A 22,908-nucleotide genomic window follows, 5' to 3' on the forward strand; every position below is an offset into this window, starting at 1 on the left:
CAAAGTGAGGATACCTCAGTATACTTTTATTAAAGCATGGAGAAAATCTTGTGTATGGCTACAGGTCGACATTTTCAAAAGCATACTCTAAGACAATGGAAAACTGTTATGGTAAACTTAAAATTTTTTCGATGATAACTTCTGCGTATATTTATAAAAAAGTGAGACAACAAATAGACAAAAATTCTACTCGTTTCATTTTTTAATATTTTGGTGTAGCCCTCCACTCCAGTTATCTACCCCTCCCCCCACCCCAGTTTCGGCCATTTTTTTTTTTTTAAGTAAAATAATTTGTGTAAAAAGCGAGGTCAATTAATAAGTTGGATTTCAGAAATGTTACAAAGGGGAGACAAGAGGCCACACTTGCCCTTGGGGGGAACCCAATGATGATATTAATTGACCTCTTTGTCCAGCCCGGCTGTGAGACGTGTTGTTGATTCCTTTGATGCGGAGGGATCCTTTGATGGGGATTAGATATTCCCTGTTGTAACGACATTTCTCAGACCAATTATTAAATATGTACATGTTTGGAGTTCACTATGTCTTCCAGAGCTGCTGGTGGCAGCTCCCTTCATTGACGTGGGCTGCAAAGGCTGCAAAAACCTACGTGTCAAAAGCAAGGGGTGGGGAGCCGCCATTTGCAAAGCCGGAAATGATTAAAATCTCAGGATTGAGACCATTCCCAGTCAGCAAGGGCTTGCCCAGAGCACAGTTCCTGCTTCTGGTGTCTACTCTGAAGAGCATAGAATGGATATTAGTCTACCATTCCATTGGCCGTAGGATGTCTCCAACTACTGGTGAGCAAAGGGGGAAAGTGAGTCAATCACTGGCGTGGCGTGCACAGGCGAAGAGCGCTAATTTGAAAGGTCAGCGGCGAGTCCAGTTCAATGGCCTAGTCTTGTCGGGCTGAGCCGCGGACCCTGCCGGCCTCCGTCCTCTTCCGCTTTACCCAGGTGCAGCGTGGATCCATCCGCCTCAGCCAGCGCTCCCGGTAGCGGGGCGATCGGCTTTTCGGCAATACCCGGATGGAAGTGTAATGGCCGCCATCAGGGACTCGCAGGCAATGGGGACCACGACAGGTATTCCCTGTGAGCGGAGCCGCCCAGACCTGTTAGGATGCCGAGACTTCTAGAGGCCCAGCCAGGGGGCAAAAGGCGAGTTTGTGGGCCGTTAGGGTCGCCCTCCGAACCGGCTCAGGGGTCCGCCTCTTGAGATAGGAAGCGCCTGTTAAATAGTCCCGGCCATTCAGCGCTTTCAGCTAACTTGCCGCAAAGTTTTTCAAGGGAAGTCGGCCCTTTCACTCGGTGCTCTTGTAGGCTGCTAGAGCTAACCTTCCGCGTCTTAGCCTGCGCTTGTTTTACATCCGAGCTTTTTCAACTCTACACTGTCCCAGAGCTTAAGAGCTGGAGCGGAGCGCGGTGACAGTGTGCCTCCGCGCGCCGGAGGGGCAGCCGAACCCCGGAGGAAGGGGCGGATCGTGCGCGGTGTTTGGGACAGAGCGGGGCGCGCGGCGCTCGAAGCACCCACTCGGTGCGTTCCGGGGTTGGTGGAGACAGCATGGGTCCTCGTCAGACTGCACCCCTCGAGCTGTAGGTTTGCAGACCCACGGCAGCCCCACTCGACGGCGTCCCCATTGTGGGTCTAGTCTACGGTCTTTGGAGGTCTTTTCTTGCTTATATGCTCAGTTCTCTGGCCAGCGCTACTTCCTCCAGAATTGGCCAAAGGCATTCTTTCCTACAAACCTCAACCACACCCAGTGGCAGATGGATTTCTTTGTAGCTGGTTTCTCACTTGTAGGGTCCATTTTGAGTCTCCTCTTAACATGGTGTCCTCATTGTCAAGTAGATAGTCTCTCCTAGATGGTCATAGTAATTGAAAATACATAGGGTGAAAGTACATAAGGTAAAATGTTCTAACTCTTAAGTAGACCAACGAAACAGATATGGTAGCTTTAAGGTTAAAAATGTAATAGTTAAGGTTTAATTTTCTTTTTAGGTTTAAATTTGGGGGCATTTACTGTTTGTGAGCTATTTTAGTGAAAACAGTTGGGTATGCGGTTATCAAAAGTTCAAAAATCCCTAGAAAAATAAAGTAAGTTAATGTTTAAGGAATTAATAAGAATGTTGAACATTGTACGATTGTCACAGTGATGAAACATGAAGACACCAAACTATATCAGGGTAGGAATGTCATTAACTTGAGTAGCTGTGTTAGGCCCAGTTTACTGTTACTGTAAAATTACTTTTTATGCAGCAAGGAATCTGATTTGAGTGTACTCTGAAGTTAATATCCTCGGGTTGAATAGGTAGAAACCATTTAAATTGATTCAGTGAAATAACCTAACATTTTTCAGAGTTTAATTGCTAATTAGTAGAAATGGATTCGTTGTCTTTCATCAAAACTATTCTTCTGAAATTCATAAAGACATTGCACTGTGTTAACATTTTTAGGATGTTAGCATTTCATGGGCAGGGAGGTAAGCATAGTAGACCATGTTAATTTTTGTTAAAATTCTCATTAATAATATGAAACCTTTATCTAGAAAATTGTTAACCAAAGGGGAGGGAGGGACAAAATATAGATATCTAATAACCTGTTTTGCACGTTCAGATTTTTCCTTATTGTTTCCATGAAAGTATAAATGTAAATTCAGAGCATTTTATATCTGGTTTTATGGAAGGGTAAAAGGACAACAACCACAATGAATGCCTACTGTGCATATTGATAAGGTGTGAGCTTTTAAATGCTAGCGATTTTTATCATCTCACTTCAAATCCTATCCTATTCTCCCTGGTAATAGTATACTGTGATCGCAGAAGTTTTTATGTTTTGAAACATTCTAGAGGGGATGGATATGTTTTAGCATAAATGTACAGTTTGACTTTAAAATATACTTTAAACATGCCCTTTTAATGTACTTTTATTTTTACTTGTCTTTATTGAAGCATTGTGTTCTTTAGATTACTTAATACAACTTTAAAAAAATTTTTTTTTTTTTTTTAATGATGAAAGACTTGAATTTTGCCCAGTTTCCTTCAGCAACTCTATTAAAAAGTTTGTTTGTTTGGTTTGGTTTTTTGCCAAAACACTATATACAGAAAAAAAAAAAGTTTTAATAGAGTCGAAATTTGTATTAATCTATCTGATCCTAGGTGCGTAGACTATGAATACTTCAGTTCTATATGGGGTATTGGCTTCACACGGTGAGCAGTTTTCATGGAGTGTTAGATATTAGAAGTGAGTATTAAGAGGTAGCGTTGTGGTGGTAGGATAGCTGGATTGGAATCAGATCCAGATTATAGTTCTAGGTTTGTGTCTTTGGTCAAGATTCATTTTCCCTATCACGAGATACTAAATTAAATTACTTCTAAGTTCCCTTCTAAGCTTTGAGTTTTGTGACTTTTGTAAATTTATGGCATTATTATTGGGTATCAATGATAAGGTATTTACTAGAGTGCATTGAGATTTATTTTTCTTCTAAATTATACATTTAAGTTGAATATGAAGCATAAATGAATTGAGAGTATAAAAGCATTCTACTAACAGTTCTTGCAAAGTTTTAAAATCTTGATCTTCATTTCCAGATATCATCTCTTCTTTCGATCACTGTTCCTGATTGTGGCTTTGTCCAAACATTAAATTGTGTGCCTTTTGTTCCTTGAAGAAAGAGGTATGGTAAAGATTGAAGTACTGCATTATATATAGTCTATTAAGTAATAAGTTAATATGTTTTAATCTTGGACAAAATATGTATATGTGAGTTTTCATAAGTTATAATTTTATTTTTGGCCTAAATAAAATACTTACACATGGATTTTCATTTTAATATAAGCAGAAAAAAAGTTGATTTCATTGTTTATTATTTAACATTTTGTTAGAGACCTAAAGATGATTTTAACTATATTATCTTTCTGAATGTAAAATGGTATTAAGGCCTTTAGGGTAATAAACAATAGAGATAAATATGGTAGCAAGATGTTTTAAATCTATCTAGTTGGTCAGAAGAATGTGTTTTACTCTAGGAAGTACAAAGTAATGCGCCAAAAGAAAAATTGTCTAGCATATATTTATGTTATGATTAATAGTACCTATATTATAAGCCAGAAAAGGGACTTGGGAATTACTATAGGGTTCTGACAGATTTCATGGAGATAATCATCTAAATATCCTGGTGTAGACAAAAAGAAGGAAGAAAAATCCGTGAACAAATCCCAATATTGTAAGGAAAGCTTTGCAAACTCAGTGGAAAATATTGTACCCTTATTTAAAACAAAACAAAACAAAACAAAATTTGAAACACAAGAGTCTTTTGCTGTTTGTGCTGGATAGGTCCTAGAATACTACATAAAATTCCCCTCAACAAATGCAATAAGTAGATCCAAAAGTATAACCCTAAATTAGGAATAAGAATATGTATGTAATTACTAAAATAGATGATACCAACTTAAATTATTACTTTAGTTCTATGAACTTTACTAGCAGATGACTTTCTTTTCAGAGCCATTTTACACAAAGGCATGAATTTTATTAGAAGTTGATGTCTAACTACCATGAGTAAAGAGCAGCAAAGCTGAGTTGAGATACTAGCTTGTCATTTATGTTCATTTACCTGCATAATTTTTTCTTGTATAACGTTTGTTTGACCTTTTACCACGTGAGATTCACACGGGTACTGTGTTGTTCTGGAATAGAGAAAGTAAATGCTGAGTGCTAAGAATTTTTACTGTTTTTAATCCAAACTACTCAGAAAAAATATGATGAAGAATGAAAGGTTCAAATATGATGAAGTAAACAGGAGGCTGCTATATGATAACCAAAATGATTTGGATTATTTCATCTTGAAAAACTGTGAGCAAATTCTGATTAAAAGTTTCAATTGTGATTGATATGACTACATGAAACAAGTGTCAGAATACTAGAATGAAGGTGTATGACTTGAAGCTTAAGAAATTAAGGGGCTTCACATTGGTTAAGAAATGATAATAGCAATAGCTGAAAATAAATACTGACTTTATAGAACATCAAATGATTTCAAAATGTGGTAAAATCAATTAAAACTGGGTTGTTGGAGGTTGTGTTTGGTAGAAGATATCTATATATAGTTTTTGTCAACTTGGTATCTCTTCGTTGGGAACCATCCAGTCCATGTTGTGAGTGGTTGATGGGCTATGAGTCTTCTAACCCAAGCCTAGTCATTCTTATTGCAACAATGATGGTTGCTTATTACTCAAAAAACTCAGTCAGAATCCTTGGAAATTGATTTGTGAATGCTAGGAAAAAGATGTTCCCTTCTCTCTAAAGTTGTTAATTTGGGAGGTGGTAGAGTTGCTAGTGACATTCTTTCCCACATGTATGAGAACCTCATCTGTAGTAGGAGAAAGTGAAGCCATTTAGAAATGGGAGATGGATGGAAATAGAGTGTCTCTTTCATTCAGGGACTCTGGTCTGAGATATCAATGTTTTTCTTCTGATTCTGCAGCTACCCTGATATGTTTCCCAGTCCTTTGAGCTAAAATTCTCTGTATAAATTAGTTTGAATTAGATTGCAGAAGAATGAATTTAAAATCTATAACTTCAAGTTGATCATTCACATTCATCTACGATTTGCTCTTTTATACTTTATAATAGATGCCCTTTATTCATTTCATCACTCATTCATACATGCATGCAGTCCTTCATTCATCCTAACATTTATCGAGTTTCTTCTACTATGTACAAGTGTGTGCAATTGCCTGGATAGTCAAGGATTATACCTACTAGGCTGAGTGGATAGTGGACTTTCTCTAATATAGCACAGTTTTGTATACTGAGGTTATACAGATCAACTAGCATGTATAGAGAATAATCAGTGCTGTGATTAGCATTTCAGTAATGTGTAAGAATAAGAGGAGTTCTTTACCTTCAAAGTGCTTATAATTTAGTTAAGGTATCCAGATTAATATATGTGAAACGCAATACGAACAGCTAAAACAGATAAATGAGGGCTAGCCCAATCTAGGACAGTTTCTTGAAGGAAGTATAACTTCAAATGGGTTTTGACTTATGAGTCGGGTTTTGATAGGCATAGAGAATAATTAAAGAAAGGATAGAGTTGAAAATGATTAAGTGCAGTGGTCAATTCTCAGTCCTCATTTTACTTAACAGAGTTGCTCAATCCCTGATCCTGGAAACACTTTCTTCACTTTGCATTTAGTAAACCACTCTCCCTGATTTACCTTTAGTCTTACTGGGCATCCCTTTCGGTCTCACTAGCTGGTTCTTTCTCACCTTTTTCTTCTAAATGTTATAGTATCTTGCAACTCAAGTCTTGGACTTCTCTGTTTACTTACGCCTTGGTGATTTCATTCATTTCTATATGCATAAATATGTACACACAAGAATGAACACATACCAATGATTTCCAGAATTTTATCTTATACCTAGACCTCTGTATTCTTTATTCACTTACACATTCCACATTTCTACTTGGATGTCAACTGGATATCTCAAATTCTACATGGCTAAACGCAACCCTTGATATATTTGCCAAACCTATTATTCCCACACAGGTTTTTCTATCTTAATAGTAAATAGCAGCTCATTTCTTCTGTTGCTGAGGTTAGAACTTTTAGAGTTATCCTTGACATGTTTCTTCTTCTCATAGACCAAACTAAGTCTGTGAGAAAATCTTACAGCCTCTCTCCAAGATGTGTACAGATCCTGACCATATCTCATTGTCTCCACTAATACACCACCATCTCTTACCTGGGTAATTGTACTGTAATAATCATCATACTCCCTCCTAAATACTCTGTTCTTAACATAGCCAAATTAATTTCTTTAAAAAAAAAAAATCAGCTCATGTTACTTCTTTACCCTAAATGCCTCAGTAGCTTTTCATCTCCTCCACAGTAAAACCAAAGTCCTTCCAGTGTCCATCAAGCCTTATTTTAGCCACCTTGTTATTTCCTTGACATCATCTCTTATCCTTTCCTCTGGTGCTTTCTGTTCCAGTCATGCTGACCTTCTCACTATTCTCCAAACATTTTAGGCACACACCATATTCAGTGTTAGCACTTAACTATTTCTTTTCTTGTAATAAGGTCTTTCAGTTCCTTAAGATCTTGATTCAAGTAAGATCTTTACAAGTGAGGTCTCCCTGATTTTGTATTCAGAATGGCAGTTTTTTGGTTCTGCCTATTCTTCCTTGCTTTTTTTTTTTTCCATAGCACTTGTCACCTTTGAATGCATTATATAATTTACTTACTTTGTTTATTATCTCAATACCAATAAAATGTTAGCTCGATGAGGGGAGGGATTTTTGTTATGTTCACCGCTATATTTCTAATTCTTAGAACAAAGACTGGCACAATTTGGTGCCAGCTATAAGCCCAGCATGACCGGTGCTGATGATATAGCAAAGAACATGGCAGATGTGGTTCTTATGCTTATGCAGCTTTTATTTCAGTAGTTGAGACAGAAAATAAATTGGCAAATAAAATATTGCCAGAGGGGGAAAAAGAGTATTACAAAAAGGAAATACAAGGAGCTAAAATAGAGAATAATTTTTTCTGTTCAAGGAGAGGATAGTTTATAGTTTGGAGAAGGCCTTTCTGAGGTGGTGACATTTGAGCTGAAATCTAAGAGATGAGAAGGATCTAGCCTTACACAGAATGGGAGAAAGAATATTTCAAGCAAGGACCAGCAGGTGTAAAGGCCTGAATAGAGGAAAGGAGTATTTGAGGAATTGAGAGATCATCTGTGGTAGCTTGGAGGTGGGGAGAATGGTGTGAGATGAGATTGAAGAGAAAGGTTGAGGACCATTTGGCATTGTTCCTTGTAGGCCTTGATGAAGAGATTATATTTTAAGTGCTGTGGGAAGCCATTAAAGAGTTTTAAGCAGAGGAAATTGTGATCTATTTTTATTAAGATCACTTTTGCACCTGTGTGGAAAATGGATTCAGAGGAGGGTGGTGGGCAAGAGGAAAGCATGGAATGCCAGTTAGCAAGAAGCAGGACAATTATTTTAATCCAAGTTAGAAATGACAGTGGGCTAAGACAATAGTGAAGATGGCGAGAATTCAAGATGTGTTTCAAGATAGACAGGTCTTGCTTATGGATTAATGTGGATAGTAAGGGAAAGAGAAATTAAGAATGATTGCTTAATTTCTGGGTTTAGTAACTAGATGGATTGTGGTGCCATGTTTTAAGATAGAGAAGCCTGGGGAGTGGAATTTGTTTACTGTCCATAGAGAGTAGTGTTTTATATAGCCAGAGAAAAATTGAACAGTTATATTATTTTGGAAAGCTGAGAGGAAGTGTATTATATGTTGATATATGTTCTCCCAGTCAAGTGGCAGTAAATCTTTTGATTCTCTCTCTCCCCCATGTGTTCCAAAATCTTAAATAAATTCTGCCTATTCTCCTGAATTACTGCCACAGCAAAGTGACAACAGAAGAAAGGAACAAGAGATGAAGAAAATCTTTCTACATCCCATGCTAAATTCAGTGGTCTTTATTTCGGTTCGGACAGATTACTTATGATTTCTCTCCTAATTCCTACATGTTAAAAATATGATTTCTGACTCCCTGTGTGTGTGTATGTGTGTGTGTTTTAAATATAATTTCATTACAGCAAGAAAAGTTTACATGACCTATAGCATTTGCTGTAAAGTGCTTTAAGGTCACAGGAAGTCAGATATTTAGTTGAAAATAAAAGAGTAAATGAATTAAGAATGCCTCAGGTCCCTGTGTATCCAGTCTCCTTGGTTTTTGTGAAGGATAAATGAGAATTATGTCTTTAAGAAGCTTATAAATTATCTTGGAAGGTAAAACAAAAAAGTAAAATGATTTAACTATAAAACAGTTTGTAATAAAGTGGTGAGCAATGGCTGGATATTCAGAGTGTGTGCTATTACAGAAGGTTTCATATCCCCATAGGAGGTAGAGTTAGAAAGCAAGTTTAACCAGTACTGAATCAAGATAGAAGGGGATGACAAATCTGGTGAAAGAAAACAACATGAACAAAGCTAAATACAGGTGTATGGGGGGGGGGAGCAGAAAGCACCTTATATATTGGGCATGATAGATAGATACAGATACATAGTGAGCATTCACAGTTGTGGAGAGTAGTAAGGACAAGATTAACTTGAACCAGGAATTGCTTCTGAATTTTAATTTTCCTTCATAATTCATATTTTTTCATAGTTCAACTCCTTCATAATTTTATAGCAATGTCACCTGCCTACCTAAATGGCTATGTGGCTCACATCTACCCTGGAATTTTGAACATTTCCAGATCTGTACTTAATTATATTTGCATACTTAACTCTTCCTTTTTTCTGTGTTTAAGTTGCTCATTAGGCCACAGTGATATGAAGGGAGCTGGCTTTCGTTATATAATGAAATATATATAAATTCTACAAAATTTATACTTTCACTTGTTTTTAAATATGCTAGGTAGTAGCCCCTCAGGTAAACTTTCCTAAAAACTTAAACAGCTACACACACACACACACACACACCCTAAAAGTTTGTTCCAAGTCATGAAAAGGTAATAGTTTAAGGGCACTAAAATAGCTTCTGCTTTGAAAATGAAAGTTTTAGGTTTGTTTGTTTGTTTGTTTGTTTTTGTATGTGTGTGTGCGTTCTAGATTCCTTTTAGGCAGAATCTTATGTTTTTCAGTAAGCTCTTCCTGCTGTATGCTGCTTTTGTTCTATATCCATTTATATATTCATTTGACCATTTTACAGATAATTTACCTACAGAAAAAATTTGACAACTCAAGGAATGCAATAGTTATAAAAATAATGACTATATTAGTTTTCCTATCTGGATATTGTGACTAGTTAAGTTACAGAGCTATATACTGAGTCACAAATAGGGCTAAGCTGAAATCATCTTTGCTTCTTAATCTATTGTAAATAGCAAACAAAACTCTAAGAATGGTACTTTTTGATATAGTCTATACAAGTCTTCCTCATCCTTGGCATTTTCCTTTAGAAATTGTCTTTAAAATTTCTCTGTACCTGTGGTGCAATTCCTAACCTGTGTTAACACTGCCAGTCCTCTGTATCCTCACTTTTTATTTTGGTTGTCACTTAGTCCTCTAATTTTCTCACTGCTATTTTTACTCTTTTTCTCCACTATATCTTACTGTCTAGTGCCATCCTAGTAATATTTCTAAAACATTATTCTAAAATAGTGCTTTAATAACTTCTCTCTGCTCATGAACTAACAGTGGTTTCTGGTGTCCTTTCATTTCCAGTTCAGATCAGTCCTCTGTGGGCCATTCTCACTCACCTTCTCCATTATACATTCTCTCTTTGATCTAGAGATCATGCAGTGCTATAAGAGAAGGATTCTTCCATCATTTTTTAAATCTGTTTTTCTGGTCTAAGATAGCCTTTGCTCCTTCTTGAATGTTTAAATGCCACTACTCTCTAAAGAATCGTGTACTTTTCTATGAAGTAAACACAGTCAACATTGATCTGTCAACTTAATGTCTTAAACAGGAGCCTTTGGTTACAAGTAATAGAACTAGCTAATGCTAGTTTAAGCTAGTGTAAGCTAAAATGTGGGAATTATTTTAAGGATACAGGATTTCTTAGAATTCAGGGGCAGGAATATACAGGCAGGCCTCAGTAAAGACTTTGGTAGTGACATTGCCCTCTTGGTTTCAGTCAGGGTACCTGGAAGAGCTGATGATTTTCTCCTTGTTGTTTAGGGTTTTTTAAAAGTTTTTTTGTTTGTTTGTTTTGTTTATTTTTGCTATGCCATGGTGTCATTTCTTTAAAAAAATTAACCTGTTTTCAATAGTGGTTTGGAGGATATATGTTTATATAAACATATAGGACCGTTACTCCTGATATAAAAATAAGGATCTTTCCTCTTAATTTAAAAATGTATTGTCTTAATCTGCAACTTCCTTTTTTAAAAACTAAAAAAAAAACCACAGTAAATATCTTTCTAAGTCAATTCAATACATATATTTCTTTATAATGTTTTCATGTGGATGTTTTATAATTAATCATTTTCCTATTCATAGACATTTAAATGATACTGATATATATATATATCTATATGTTGTGCCTTTATTTTTATGATAGAATGTAAAAGAGATTGAGAGTATACTTAGAAAATGTGAAAGAAATTGTTTATTTTCAAGGAAAATAAAAAATGCCAAAAGTGATTAAGGCAAACCTAAAGAGCCCAGAAACCAGGCTCCTGTGATATTGGTGCATTTTATGTAATTTGAAAAAGTGGGTAATTCTCATGGTTAGTGAACTATTGTTATATTTAGTCGACATAAGCTTAACTCTATAAAATTGCTGTAATAGTTTCTAAATGTTTATTCTTAGTTTCTGTACATATCTTGTGATGGATTGGTGACAAACAGTTCATGGACCATCAGTAATCCATACTTTTAGTAGCATTGTTTTAGCTTAGGAGCCAGCCTAGAAGGAGAATAAGGGGTGTGGGGTAAGGTTTGTGTCTTACATATATATGGTCATTTAATACTCTTGCTTTTGGTGTGGTACCTGCTCTCTCAACTGGGTCTGGTATCCCCTTTTTCAGAGATCCTGTTTTACTTTCCACAAAGAATAAACCTCCAGACTTCTATGCAGTGGTGGAACAGTAGTTACCTAGCATTATGGAATAGGAAAGGGATTCTTAGCATCTAACCAAAACTCAAGCACCTTTCTCCAAGTTTTTCTTTATCTTAGTTTCCTGCTACTCTCCCATTTCAGTTACTTGGTGCTGCCAGTTCCTAATCCTTTTTGAAGATTCAGAGTATAAAATGGGTTAGTTCTTAGCTTTACCTACTGCCTGGGATTGTTTTCTTGGATCTTCAAGGTTATTTATTACTTATATATTTGATTTCCAGCATCTAGAATTTTGTTACTATTGTCACTTCTTCTGTTTCACATTGTTAATTTTTCTTTAAGTGTTTCTTATATATTTGTCGTTTTGCAAATGTTTCCCTTTCCAATCTTTTCTGCTTTCTTAACTATATTAACAAAATATTTACATTTATTTCTATTTTGTAGGTTTTATTGCTGATATTTCTTCTATCTCACATTTTTTTTTGGGGGGGGGGTTCTTTTTTTCTGATTGAAATTTGATTTTGTTGAAGTATTTACTTGAAAATTCTTTTCCAGAAAGAGTATATATGTAGTCTATTCTCTGATTCTTTACATATCTAAACTTGCATTTTTCTCTCTCATATAGGAAAGAGTTTTTCTGTGTATAGAGTTAATTCTTTTCCTTTACAACTCTGTAAATGTTACTTTTGTCTCTAGCATAGACGTATGAGTAAAATGTCTGATTAGTATTGCTGTCTGATTAAAGTTGGTGATGCTGATGAAAATGAGTACCTTTTTAGGTAACAGTCATCCACCTTTTTTGGGGGGACTGTATTTCATTTTTATCTTTTAAACAAAAAAATTTTACAGATAAGTCACAGATACTGAGTTTTATATTCCCCCACTAATAATCTTGCCAGATATTTGGGGAGTCTTTAATTTTGAAAATTTAAGGGTCAACAAAACAAAAACTCAGTGTTATTTTTTTCTCGTTTTCAAAATCATTATTTCTCCCCCATTTACTTTCTTCTCTCTTTCACGGCAGTTATGTTCTTTTTCTTTCTCAGTGTATTATCTCAAGTCTTAATGAGGTTGCCAGTTACTACTCGATTTTTTTTTTTTAAAGCTTTCACCTTTTTCATTATAGTTACTTTTTTTTTTTTTTTTTTTTACTGCTGGGTAGCAGATATCTCTGAGTGTTCAGATTATTTACCCTTTTTTTGAGTAACTGCATTCAGTGATGTTTCTGCCTACTTATCTTTTTTGATGGCATTGGTAGTTGAGATGAATTCTTAAAGAATAAACCAAGATTTTGTTTTTTTAGTTAGATGAAAGGGGATGGGAAGTTAATGTAATGATTTTCTGACAGCTAGGAGATAATTCTGTGGAGAAAGGACAGAACTCTTAAACAGAAGAAGGTAGCCAGGGATAAAGGAAGATTTTTCTTTGCTCAAAAATAATTTCACATCTGTCCTGACAGCTGGTGCTAGCAACTCCCAGTTTTCTTTGGCCCGTGGACCCACATCGAAGCTTCGGATTCATCCTCCTCAGTTGCACTGTTCTGTCACCCAGTGGGCTCCACACAGTCTTCCTTTCAAGCCCGCACTTTCTTTTCCAAGGTATGTTTACGGGAGGGAGTGGGTGGAATTATGTTACTCATTCCTTACTAGGGACAAAAATGATAGATACTCATTGAATAGTGATTGAATAGTAGTTCTGCTCTTTTAAAGTGGTGCTTGACAGTCGGTCAATATTTATTTTCACTCCTCTCTCTGGACCATTCCTAGTAGATACCTTGCAGTATGTGTATGGAATGTTTTTCTAGTTTCTAGACATTTTGTAGGATTTTCTTGTGTTTTTTTGGTTTGTGTTTCAGTGAGCAGTTGGGAGAGGAAGAAATCAAATGGCTTAAGTTCCTATCTTGTTGCATGAAACTCTCCAGGTTACTTTAAACGGCTGGTCATATTTTATACAAAATAGTGTTATTTCAAGACTTGATGAGATGTTGGTCAAGTTTTATGAGGAAATAATACGTATATAGTAGGCAGTAGTTTAAATAGGGGGTTTAAAATCAGTAATCCTTATTGGCAGGGTAGAGATAAGACTTTAGTGAAAAGATTAGCTAATGGGTTAGAAGATTAAAACTATAATAAAATTTCTCTGTTTTTATTATGTTATCTGAGATGTTTACAACATGTAATGAAGTTTTCCCCCAAAGACCCTAGTATAATTTGCTACCAGGTATCATCTTTGATCTACATACTACAGGTTGAACATAGTTGAAGACAAAACACATTCTCCAGATATATAATTTGAGTGCATATAAACCCCGAACTACCTAAAATACACAACTCCCCTCATACTGTGTTGTATATGCCATACATTAAATATAAAAAAATATTGACATTTAACATTAATTAGTAGTTATTGAACTTAAGTAAAAGCTAAGTGGATTTCTTAATAAGTTGATTTATTTTATCAACTTTGTTTTGCCTGTGAGGAGAGAGCATGCATTTTAATGGGTAAACTTTGTGGTGTCTGGTTTGGCTGCCATGCATCCTATTTAGTTATTTTGTATTCTTTATGTACTGGAAGGGTGAAGTCCCTGGAAGGTCAACTCTGAATAAGCAACATATTAATGTATATGTCCTGCCTCCTCCTTAAAATCTAAAATTGTAAGCTGTAGTAGTTGAATCTCTCCATTGTACCCATTATATATAATGCCTCACGTTCATAACACATTTATTAGTGTCAGTTTATTGAGTTATTTAAAATCATGTTTTTATACTGGTTGTCAGACTTTGGGATATGTGTTTTCTTATGTGAAAATATTTAAATTGTGTATTTTGAAATGGAATTAATGGTATTTAGAAATATTACCAAATCTGTAATTTTTTAGTATTACACACATAATTTTGGACACATGTAATATTACTGTAAGAAGCAATTTACCTTTTGTCATGAAAATCTCAATATCGTCTCCTCTTAATTATATGTAATAATAAAAAGCTTGGTGTGGATAATCTAGAATGACCACAATATGATATTCTGGCAAATGGAGAAAAATCATTACTGTGTGTGCTTAAAAAGTTTCACATGTTTGAACCCCACTCTCAGATTCTGGTTATGGTAAAAACTCCATATGTGATTATGATTGTTATCACTGTTGAGAATGTGACAATCTTTAGGGAATCTTCTTGTTTGATGTCTAGTGCCCATCAGGTATCATTGAATTTTTTTCCCATCATTTATTATTTTTCTTACTTTTGAAGGCAAAGTTTTTACATTTAGTTTTAACTAATATAGTAAAAAAGTTACAGTAAAAACAATATTTTAGTGTATTAGGTATAGTATGTAAAAACATTCAGTAAACTGATACCTTTCTAATGAATTTTACTATCAGTTTAGCATATATATATATTTGAAGAATATTGAAGAAAGTGTTTTTTTAGACCCAACCAAAAGTATTAAGCTTGAGAAATATTAAAATGTCCTTTTAATATATAAAGCAATGTAACTTTTAATTATATTCCCCCAATAAAATATTTCTAAAATAGTGAAATTCCTAGTTATTTAGATTAATTGAAATTTAAACCTAAGACCTTAGGGTAGACATAGATGAAGCTTAATGTGATTTGCACTTTATTTCCTTTAGCTTATCTAATTTTATCTTTTTCATATACATTTTGAAACCATGAAAGTGAGAAAATATAATTCTTCTAATACACAATTTGATATTGTTACTATTGTCTCAGCAGTATATTGTCACATCTTATTACTTTACAGTTTTTGATTTCTCTGCAGTTTGAATTGTATTGCCTCATACATGGTAATCACATGTAGTAATGATGGTAGCTGCAATTTATTTAGCACTTTATACATATATTTTCTGATTTAACCTTCATAACAATCCCGTGAAAAAGGTAGGGGAAGTACTAATTATATATATTTTTTTCATTTTATAGATGAAGAAACTAATACACAGAGAATGACACTTGTCTAGATAACATAAATCGGTAAGTGTTTGAATTAATTGATGAAGATAGTAATGAGTACATTCTGATCTGCTAAGAGCTTCCATTGTTGCCATCTGCCTGAGTTGGACAAAAAGCCACGTAGCCAAATGGTCGGGAACCAGAAAGGTAGACTTGAGTACCCCAGGGAAATATGCTATTCCTTTTAACTTCTTCTTTTTTGTTCCTTTTTTTTTTTTCTAGTAATGAAAAGTTGAGAGAACAGATAATGTCCTTGTGATGTTGTTAAATGAGTGAAACTTTTATTTTAAATATAAATTATCCCTAGCAAAGTAGAAAACCTAGAGAGAAATTTGTTGAAATTTTTACAAGGTAATAGCTATAGGGTCAACTAAGCAAGTGAGAAAGTTAATGGTACATGTGTGTAATTGGAATTTAAGTGTTTAGGGCTGTCTTGATAAGATTTGAAAAATTCTGTTAAACAACTATAGCATCAACTTAATATAAAAATAAAAAACCTTAGAGCCTAAGGGTGCTTATCCAGTTGTGATTTTCTTTAGTTGAAGAAACTGAGGTGCAGAGCAGTCGAAGCTTGCCCAGTGCCACAGAGCAGAGCTGGAAGTAAAGCATATATCCTCTGACTTCCAGATTAGAGTTATTTCTTCTTCAAACTATTGCTTCTTGGTAAGCTGGTCTTATAGTACTTAACAAATATTTTATTGTGCCTTTTATTTATGTATTTGAGCAACGTTCCTACGTTTTGTTAAAATTAACTTTAAAAAATGAAATTTATGATACTTTTGTGATGAAAATTTCAATTCTTTGTTTGGTTTTAGGTGAGTTAATGTGGGAACAATCCTGGTATTTTGAAGATGCCTCAGCTCAGTATTGTTTCTTGTTTAAATGACAAGTAATTTCAAGAGTTTTGAGAAAAAAAGGAAATTGGGATTTTTTTGTTGTTGTTAAATCATGCCATCTGATCAGAAACAGTTATTTTTTGATGAAAAACAAGCTACTTTAAAAAAAGATTATGATATCAAAAATGAGATAGTTGATACTATCAAATCAGTACTTAAACCAAAAACTTCAGAAAGTACTTTTCATTATAAACTGAAAAATGTGAAAATCGATTTGCCGAAGATAAATATTCCAAATGAAGTCCTATCGAAACATGAAGTTGACAAATATAGAAAATTATTTCAGCATAAACCACAGACTGCAAGAAAATCTGTCAATATTAAGACTGTAAGCTGCATAGAGAAGTTTACGTTGCTCCATAAGTCTGAGAAAGTTGAAGAGGAGAGTATAAAAATGTCTGCAAAAATACTCAGTTTCAATTGTTTAAAATGCCGAGATAGCACTCGGTATAGCCCAAATGATTTGCAGAAACACTTTCAGATGTGGCACCATGGTGAATTACCTTCATATCCTTGTGAAATGTGCAGTTTTTCAGCAAATGATTTCCAGGTATTTAAACAACACAGACGAACCCATAGAAGCACTTTAGTAAAATGTGACATTTGTAACAATGAGAGTGTATATACTTTACTAGACTTGACAAAACATTTTGTATCCACCCATTGTGTAAATGGTAGTTTTCAATGTGAAAAGTGCAAATTCTCCACCCTGGATGTTGGCACATTTGTTCAGCACATTCATAGACACAATGAAATCCATTATAAGTGTGGTAAATGCCATCATATATGCTTTACCAAAGGAGAGCTTCAGAAGCACCTTCATGTTCATTCTGGTACATTTCCCTTCACTTGTCAATATTGTAGCTATGGTGCCACAAGGAGAGAGCACCTTGTAAGACATGTTATAACTTTACACAAAGAACATTTATATGCAAAAGAGAAACTAGAAAAAGACAAATATGAAAAAAGGATGGCAAAGTCTTCAGTAGGACTTAAGCTAATACTGAAAAGATACAAAATGGGTGCATCTAGGAAGACATTCTGGAAACGTAAGAAAATCAACAACGGAAGTGACCGAAGTCTAGAAAAAAACACTGAAGTGCTTAAAAAAGTGAACAAAACTCAGACAAAATCTGAAGACCAGAGCCATCTCATTCAGGAACATTCAAATGAAGGAAAGGATGAACAGCTACACTGTGAAAATGATAAACCTGCTGAGTCAGAGTCAGAAAAGCCAACTCTCCTCTCCACTGGGCAGTATAGTAGAGCTGAAGAAGGATCACATTCTCCTGCAGCTTTCTTGAAGACTGCTGTACAAGGACCTACAGTGTTAATGGTGAAAAATAATAAAATAACAATTCCAGCTAACTATAGTGCTAAGTTTATGGGCTTCAAGATGATGGATGGGAAACAACATATTGTAATAAAACTGTTGCCTACCAATAAACAGAATTTATATTCACCAGGCTCACAGTCAGATGCTGCAAAGGATAGTACTGGTAATTCACAGTCCCAGACTTTGGACTCCCCTGGATTTTTAACAAGAGTAACAACTGTGTTAAGTGACACAGTTTACATGAAAGCAACCACTCCATTTTTATGTTCATCTCCTGTGCTTACAGGGAAAGTAACTTCAGAAAAAGAAATGGCTTTGCTATCTCAAACAGGTAATACTCTTCAAACAGTGAATGATGAAAAAAGTGTACCTTCTTTGCCAGCATCATCAGAATTAGTTACAGCATCAGTGAATTTAACCACGAAAGTCGAAACAAGAGATAATGTTGACTTATGGGGAAGTCATATTACTCAGAGTCACCCTGAGGTATCAGGTACAGCCATTAAAAGTCCAGATAAAGTCAACTATGCTACCAAACCAAATACATTCAATAGTGGAGATATGCATAACTATTGCATTAATTATGTGAACTCTGAGTTACCTGTTGAATCTTCCAGCCAAGGATCGTTACCTTTTCATAATTACTCAAAAGTGAATAATTCTAATAAACGTCGTAGGTATTCAGGAACAGCAATGTGTGAAAGCCCTCAAAGAGAATCTTCATCAAGTAAGACAGCTATTCAACAACCAATAAGTGAATCAGTTTTATCACTAGTGAGGAAGGAGAGCTCAAACCCAGATAGCCTCTTAGCATCTATTAGCCTTTTAAATACTAAGGATGGAACTTTAAAAACTCAAACTGAAATTGAAGACCAGTGTGTTTCAGAAAAGGGACAAAACATTGATGGACAGAATCTGTACACGAATGAAAATCACAATTTAGAGAACATGACTGAAAATTCTAAATGGGATGGCATTTCCAATGTTGAGTCGCCTATGATGCCTAGAATCACATCTGTGTTCTCACTCCAGAGTGAACAGGCATCAGAATTTTTGCCACCTGAAATAAACCAGTTACTTCAAGATGGATTAAAAGCAAAATCTGATGTGAAACAAGACTCTAGTAACACTCCAGATAAAGGCCTGCCACTTCATTGTGACCAGTCATTTCAGAAACATGAGGGAGAAGACAAAATTGTTGACTCTCCAAAAGACTTCAAAGTACAAGGCATCTTCCCAATTCCGTCTGGTAGTATGGGGATTAATGTGCCTACAAATGATCTGAATTTAAAACACAGTGGAAAAGAAACACAAATGCCGTCAGTGTCACAGGACATGAGAGATTCAGAGAAGACACCTAGAATTTCAGGGATTGGCACACTACTTAAGACTCAGTCAGATGCGATAATAACACAGCAACTTGTGAAAGACAAACTACGAGCCACTACACAAAATTTAGGTTCTTTATGTATGCAGAGTCCACTTGTAAATTCAGAACCCAAAAAAGCTTTATTTGTTCAGACTCCAAAAGGCTTTTTTGTGCCATTCCACATTACTAACAAGCCTGGATTACATGTTGTTTCAGGAAGATCACTGGTTAATACTCAAGGTGGACCTGCTTGTCTTCTTTTAAACAAGAAACCTGGGATGATTTTAACATTTAATAATGGGAAATCTGAAGGTGTTAACACTGTCAAAACTGAGAGTGCTCAGGCTTGTGGAACTACAACTAAAGAGCCTTCAAGAACACCTCTCTTAAAGGTAGAGCAAAGCAATAATTGTCTGACACCTGCACTTTGTTCCAGTATTGGCAGTTGTGTGAGCATGAAAAGTAGCTCAGAAAGTACTTTGCCACTAAAAAGCCCTTACATTATTAAAACGTCAGCAAGTTCTTCAGTGAAAGCTGTTCCTCCTCCTAATGTATCTGAGCATCAGGGCACTAAGTTAAATACCTTGGATTCAGTAAAACAGCAGAATGAGATTTTTCCAAAACCACCTCTTTATACACTGTTGCCTGATGGCAAACAAGCTGTTTTTTTAAAATGTGTGATGCCAAATAAGACTGAGCTGCTTAAGCCTAAATTAGTGCAAAATAGTACTTACTATCAAAATATACAGCCAAAGAAACCTGAAGGAACACCACAAAAAATATTGCTGAAAATTTTTAACCCTGTTTTAAATGTGACTGCTGCTAATATGTCAGTAAGTAACTTTGCAGCCTCATTGCAGAAAAACAGTGTACCATCTAATCAGACTGCAGGAGGAGAGCAGAAAGAGCCAGGATCTTCTAGAGATGCCTTACCCTTCTTACTAGATGACATGATGCCAGCAAATGAGATTGTGATAACTTCTTCTGCAACATGCCCAGAATCTTCTGAGGAACCAATACATATCACTGACCGTTCAGAGGCCAGGATATTGAGATGTAAGACAAATTGTAGAATTGAGAGAAACTTTAATAGAAAAAAGACTTCCAAAAAAAATTTGTCAAGAATAAAAGCTCAAGTAAGAAGTAAAGATTCTGAAACTGCCTTTGTACCTAGAAACAGAAACTGTAAACGAAAGTGTGAGGATAGTTACCAAGAACCTCCAAGAAAAAAAGCAACATTACATAGAAAGTGCAAAGAAAAGGCTAAACCTGAAGATGTCCACGATGTCCACGAATCACTTGGATTTAGCAGACCTAGGCTTTCAAAAGATTCTGTCAGAATTTTGCGACTTTTCCCCTTTAGTTCCAAACAGCTTGTGAAATGTCCCAGGAGAAACCAACCAGTTGTAGTGTTGAATCATCCTGATGCAGATGCACCCGAAGTAATAAATGTAATGAAAACTATTTCTAAATTTAATGGACGTGTACTTAAGGTTTCATTGTCAAAAAGAACTATCAGTGCTTTACTGAAACCAGTTTGTTGTATTCCTTCTAAAACAAATTGTGACTTTTCCAGGAGGCACAAAACATTTAAACCTGTTAGTTCTGTGAAAGAAAGATTTGTGCTAAAATTAACACTCAAAAAGACAAGCAAAAACAATTACCAGATTGTGAAAACTACCTCTGAAAATGTTCTAAAGGCTAAATTTAACTGTTGGTTTTGTGGTAGAGTGTTTGACAATCAGGATACTTGGGCTGGTCATGGGCAGAGACATTTAATGGAAGCTACTCGTGATTGGAATATGTTAGAATAATTTGCTGTAATTACCAAGGAAAAGACAAGTAAAATATTAGAAGAAAACATTGAATTACCTTAATGCAGACATTTTCTACTTCAATATGTTACCTAAAATTAAACATTTAAAAGTTGGCTATATTTCCATAAGAGAAAAAATTTTGTGTGATATTTGAAAATGCTATCATTGTACACATCAGTTCTGAAAGAAATTTATCACAGCACAGATAGACCTTGATTTTTTCAAAATATGTTCTTGGGAAGTTGGCAAAAGAGAATTTTGAAAAAAGTTTTCCCAGTTTAGTGACTTAGAGGGTACCGGCTGACAGCCCCATTCCTTCTCTTCTTCCACCAGCCTTATGAATCGTAAGTATAGCTCCTCTGAAGATGGAGAGCTCTTTCATCATGGAACTGAAGGAGTTTCTCATTTGTGAAGATATACTAAGCTTAGGTAAAGAACTTACTCTACATCTGCTAAATACAGTTCTTTTGAAGGGTATAGGTTCCTTTGAGAGTACATTTAATTCACTACAGCTACACCTCAGATGCTTGAAAAAAGTTTTTGAAAAGTAAATTTTTTTTCCACATAAGCTATGTCCCACATCAGAGATTGGAACACCCTCCCAAAGTGATTTTGGTTTTCTAAATGGCTGTGCCAAGGATTGCAAGAGATGGGCAGCCACGACAGAAGCACTAAACTCTCTTCATCTAAGTTGAAGTCCAGTTAAAGAACTTGACATTTTTTAATTTGGTTACTTTCTCCAGTGATGCCATTGCATAGAACTATGCTTGTTTGGTTTAAATTGTTTGTTCTTCATAAACCAAATAGCAAATTTTTCTTGGTTGCCACCCTTTAAAAAGAGTGGAATGTAGAAGCACTTCCAGGGGAATGGCTTTTCTCAAAAACTAAAAATTATGGAAGCAAGATGAGCAAAGCAAATCATATTTTTGTCTGTGTTTAATTACTGTTAGTGTCTGAACATTGTCCACATTGGGATAAACCATTTTTGTAAGCAACTTTACAGTATGACTGACAACCCAAAGCAGATTATTTACTGATTGTTGGCAGTTGAAAGTGAAGAAACATTAATAGTGGACTCAGTGGCAGCGCACGAAACTTCAGGACAGATTCCTAAGGGATATTCCCAACAAAAGGATAGTTTTAAAATGGATGTTTTCATGATGACGGCAGAATCATTAAATTTTTCACCTTGTGAGTTTGGATCAAGTTTTGTTGGATCATTGGATAATGGATTTCTTATATTGCAAAATTGCATACTATATTTTTTGTCACGTTACTACAAGTGTTACGACATTTTCATTGAAAACTTCAGGGCTTCTTTTCTGTATATAACAGAATTTAAAGCTGTACATATTTTTGTACCTTTTCAGTTATGTAAATTTTGCACAGAAAGTTTTTGACACAAAAAGTTTATTTTTTTTTTCAATTGAGTTCTGTGCATGCACTAATAAAACTGGTTGTTTAATTTAAAAAGAATATGTATGACTTTACCCATGTTATTTTCTTGGTTTTTATTTCAGATGTAGAATTTTTTTTGGAGGGGGTAAATTCATTTTTCAGGGATTGAACACTATTGTTAGCAAAGTGCCTAAAAGATGTGAAACAGTTTACATATGTCAGCTGTAACAGTAGGTCCCAAATGGGCCCATTCCCCCCATAGTTTTATTTTAAAGAAAGCCATACATAGTTGCTTCAAGCTATCTTGCTATGCACATTATACGTGTACTGTTTTTGTGCAGTTTGTCTACTTTCTTAGTGAAGTATTTTTTTGTATAAAACCTTTTAAAATTGTGTTTAAATTGAGCCTAAGAATGGAGTTGATTGGAAATATACAGTATATATTAATAATGTATATTGGTGTTTAAAGAATGGTAAGCATTGTTAATTTCTGTAATGAACATTTTCAATTAAATTTGTTTGTGTTTACACA

General features: G+C 35.1%; 1 protein-coding gene across 7 annotated transcripts; it reads left to right on the forward strand.

Moving 5' to 3' along the window:
* Window positions 1-689: 689 nt before the first annotated feature.
* On the forward strand, window positions 690-22,908 carry ZNF518A (zinc finger protein 518A). 7 transcript variants are annotated; one of them, XM_036222836.1, is made up of 7 exons: window positions 690-797; window positions 3,585-3,670; window positions 4,748-4,848; window positions 13,046-13,184; window positions 15,531-15,581; window positions 16,100-16,223; window positions 16,376-22,908. In XM_036222836.1, the coding sequence occupies exon 7, from the start codon at window positions 16,509-16,511 to the stop codon at window positions 20,973-20,975; it is 4,467 nt and encodes a 1,488-aa protein (XP_036078729.1). In that variant the 5' UTR covers window positions 690-797; window positions 3,585-3,670; window positions 4,748-4,848; window positions 13,046-13,184; window positions 15,531-15,581; window positions 16,100-16,223; window positions 16,376-16,508; the 3' UTR covers window positions 20,976-22,908. The 7 variants fall into 7 exon arrangements, with proteins under 7 accessions (XP_036078729.1, XP_036078724.1, XP_036078723.1 ...); XM_036222831.1 differs by lacking the exon at window positions 4,748-4,848; XM_036222830.1 differs by lacking the exons at window positions 690-797; window positions 4,748-4,848 and adding an exon at window positions 851-1,079.

Source organism: Rousettus aegyptiacus, unplaced genomic scaffold (genome assembly GCF_014176215.1).
Source record: "Rousettus aegyptiacus isolate mRouAeg1 unplaced genomic scaffold, mRouAeg1.p scaffold_m13_p_6, whole genome shotgun sequence".
NCBI lineage: Eukaryota > Metazoa > Chordata > Mammalia > Chiroptera > Pteropodidae > Rousettus > Rousettus aegyptiacus.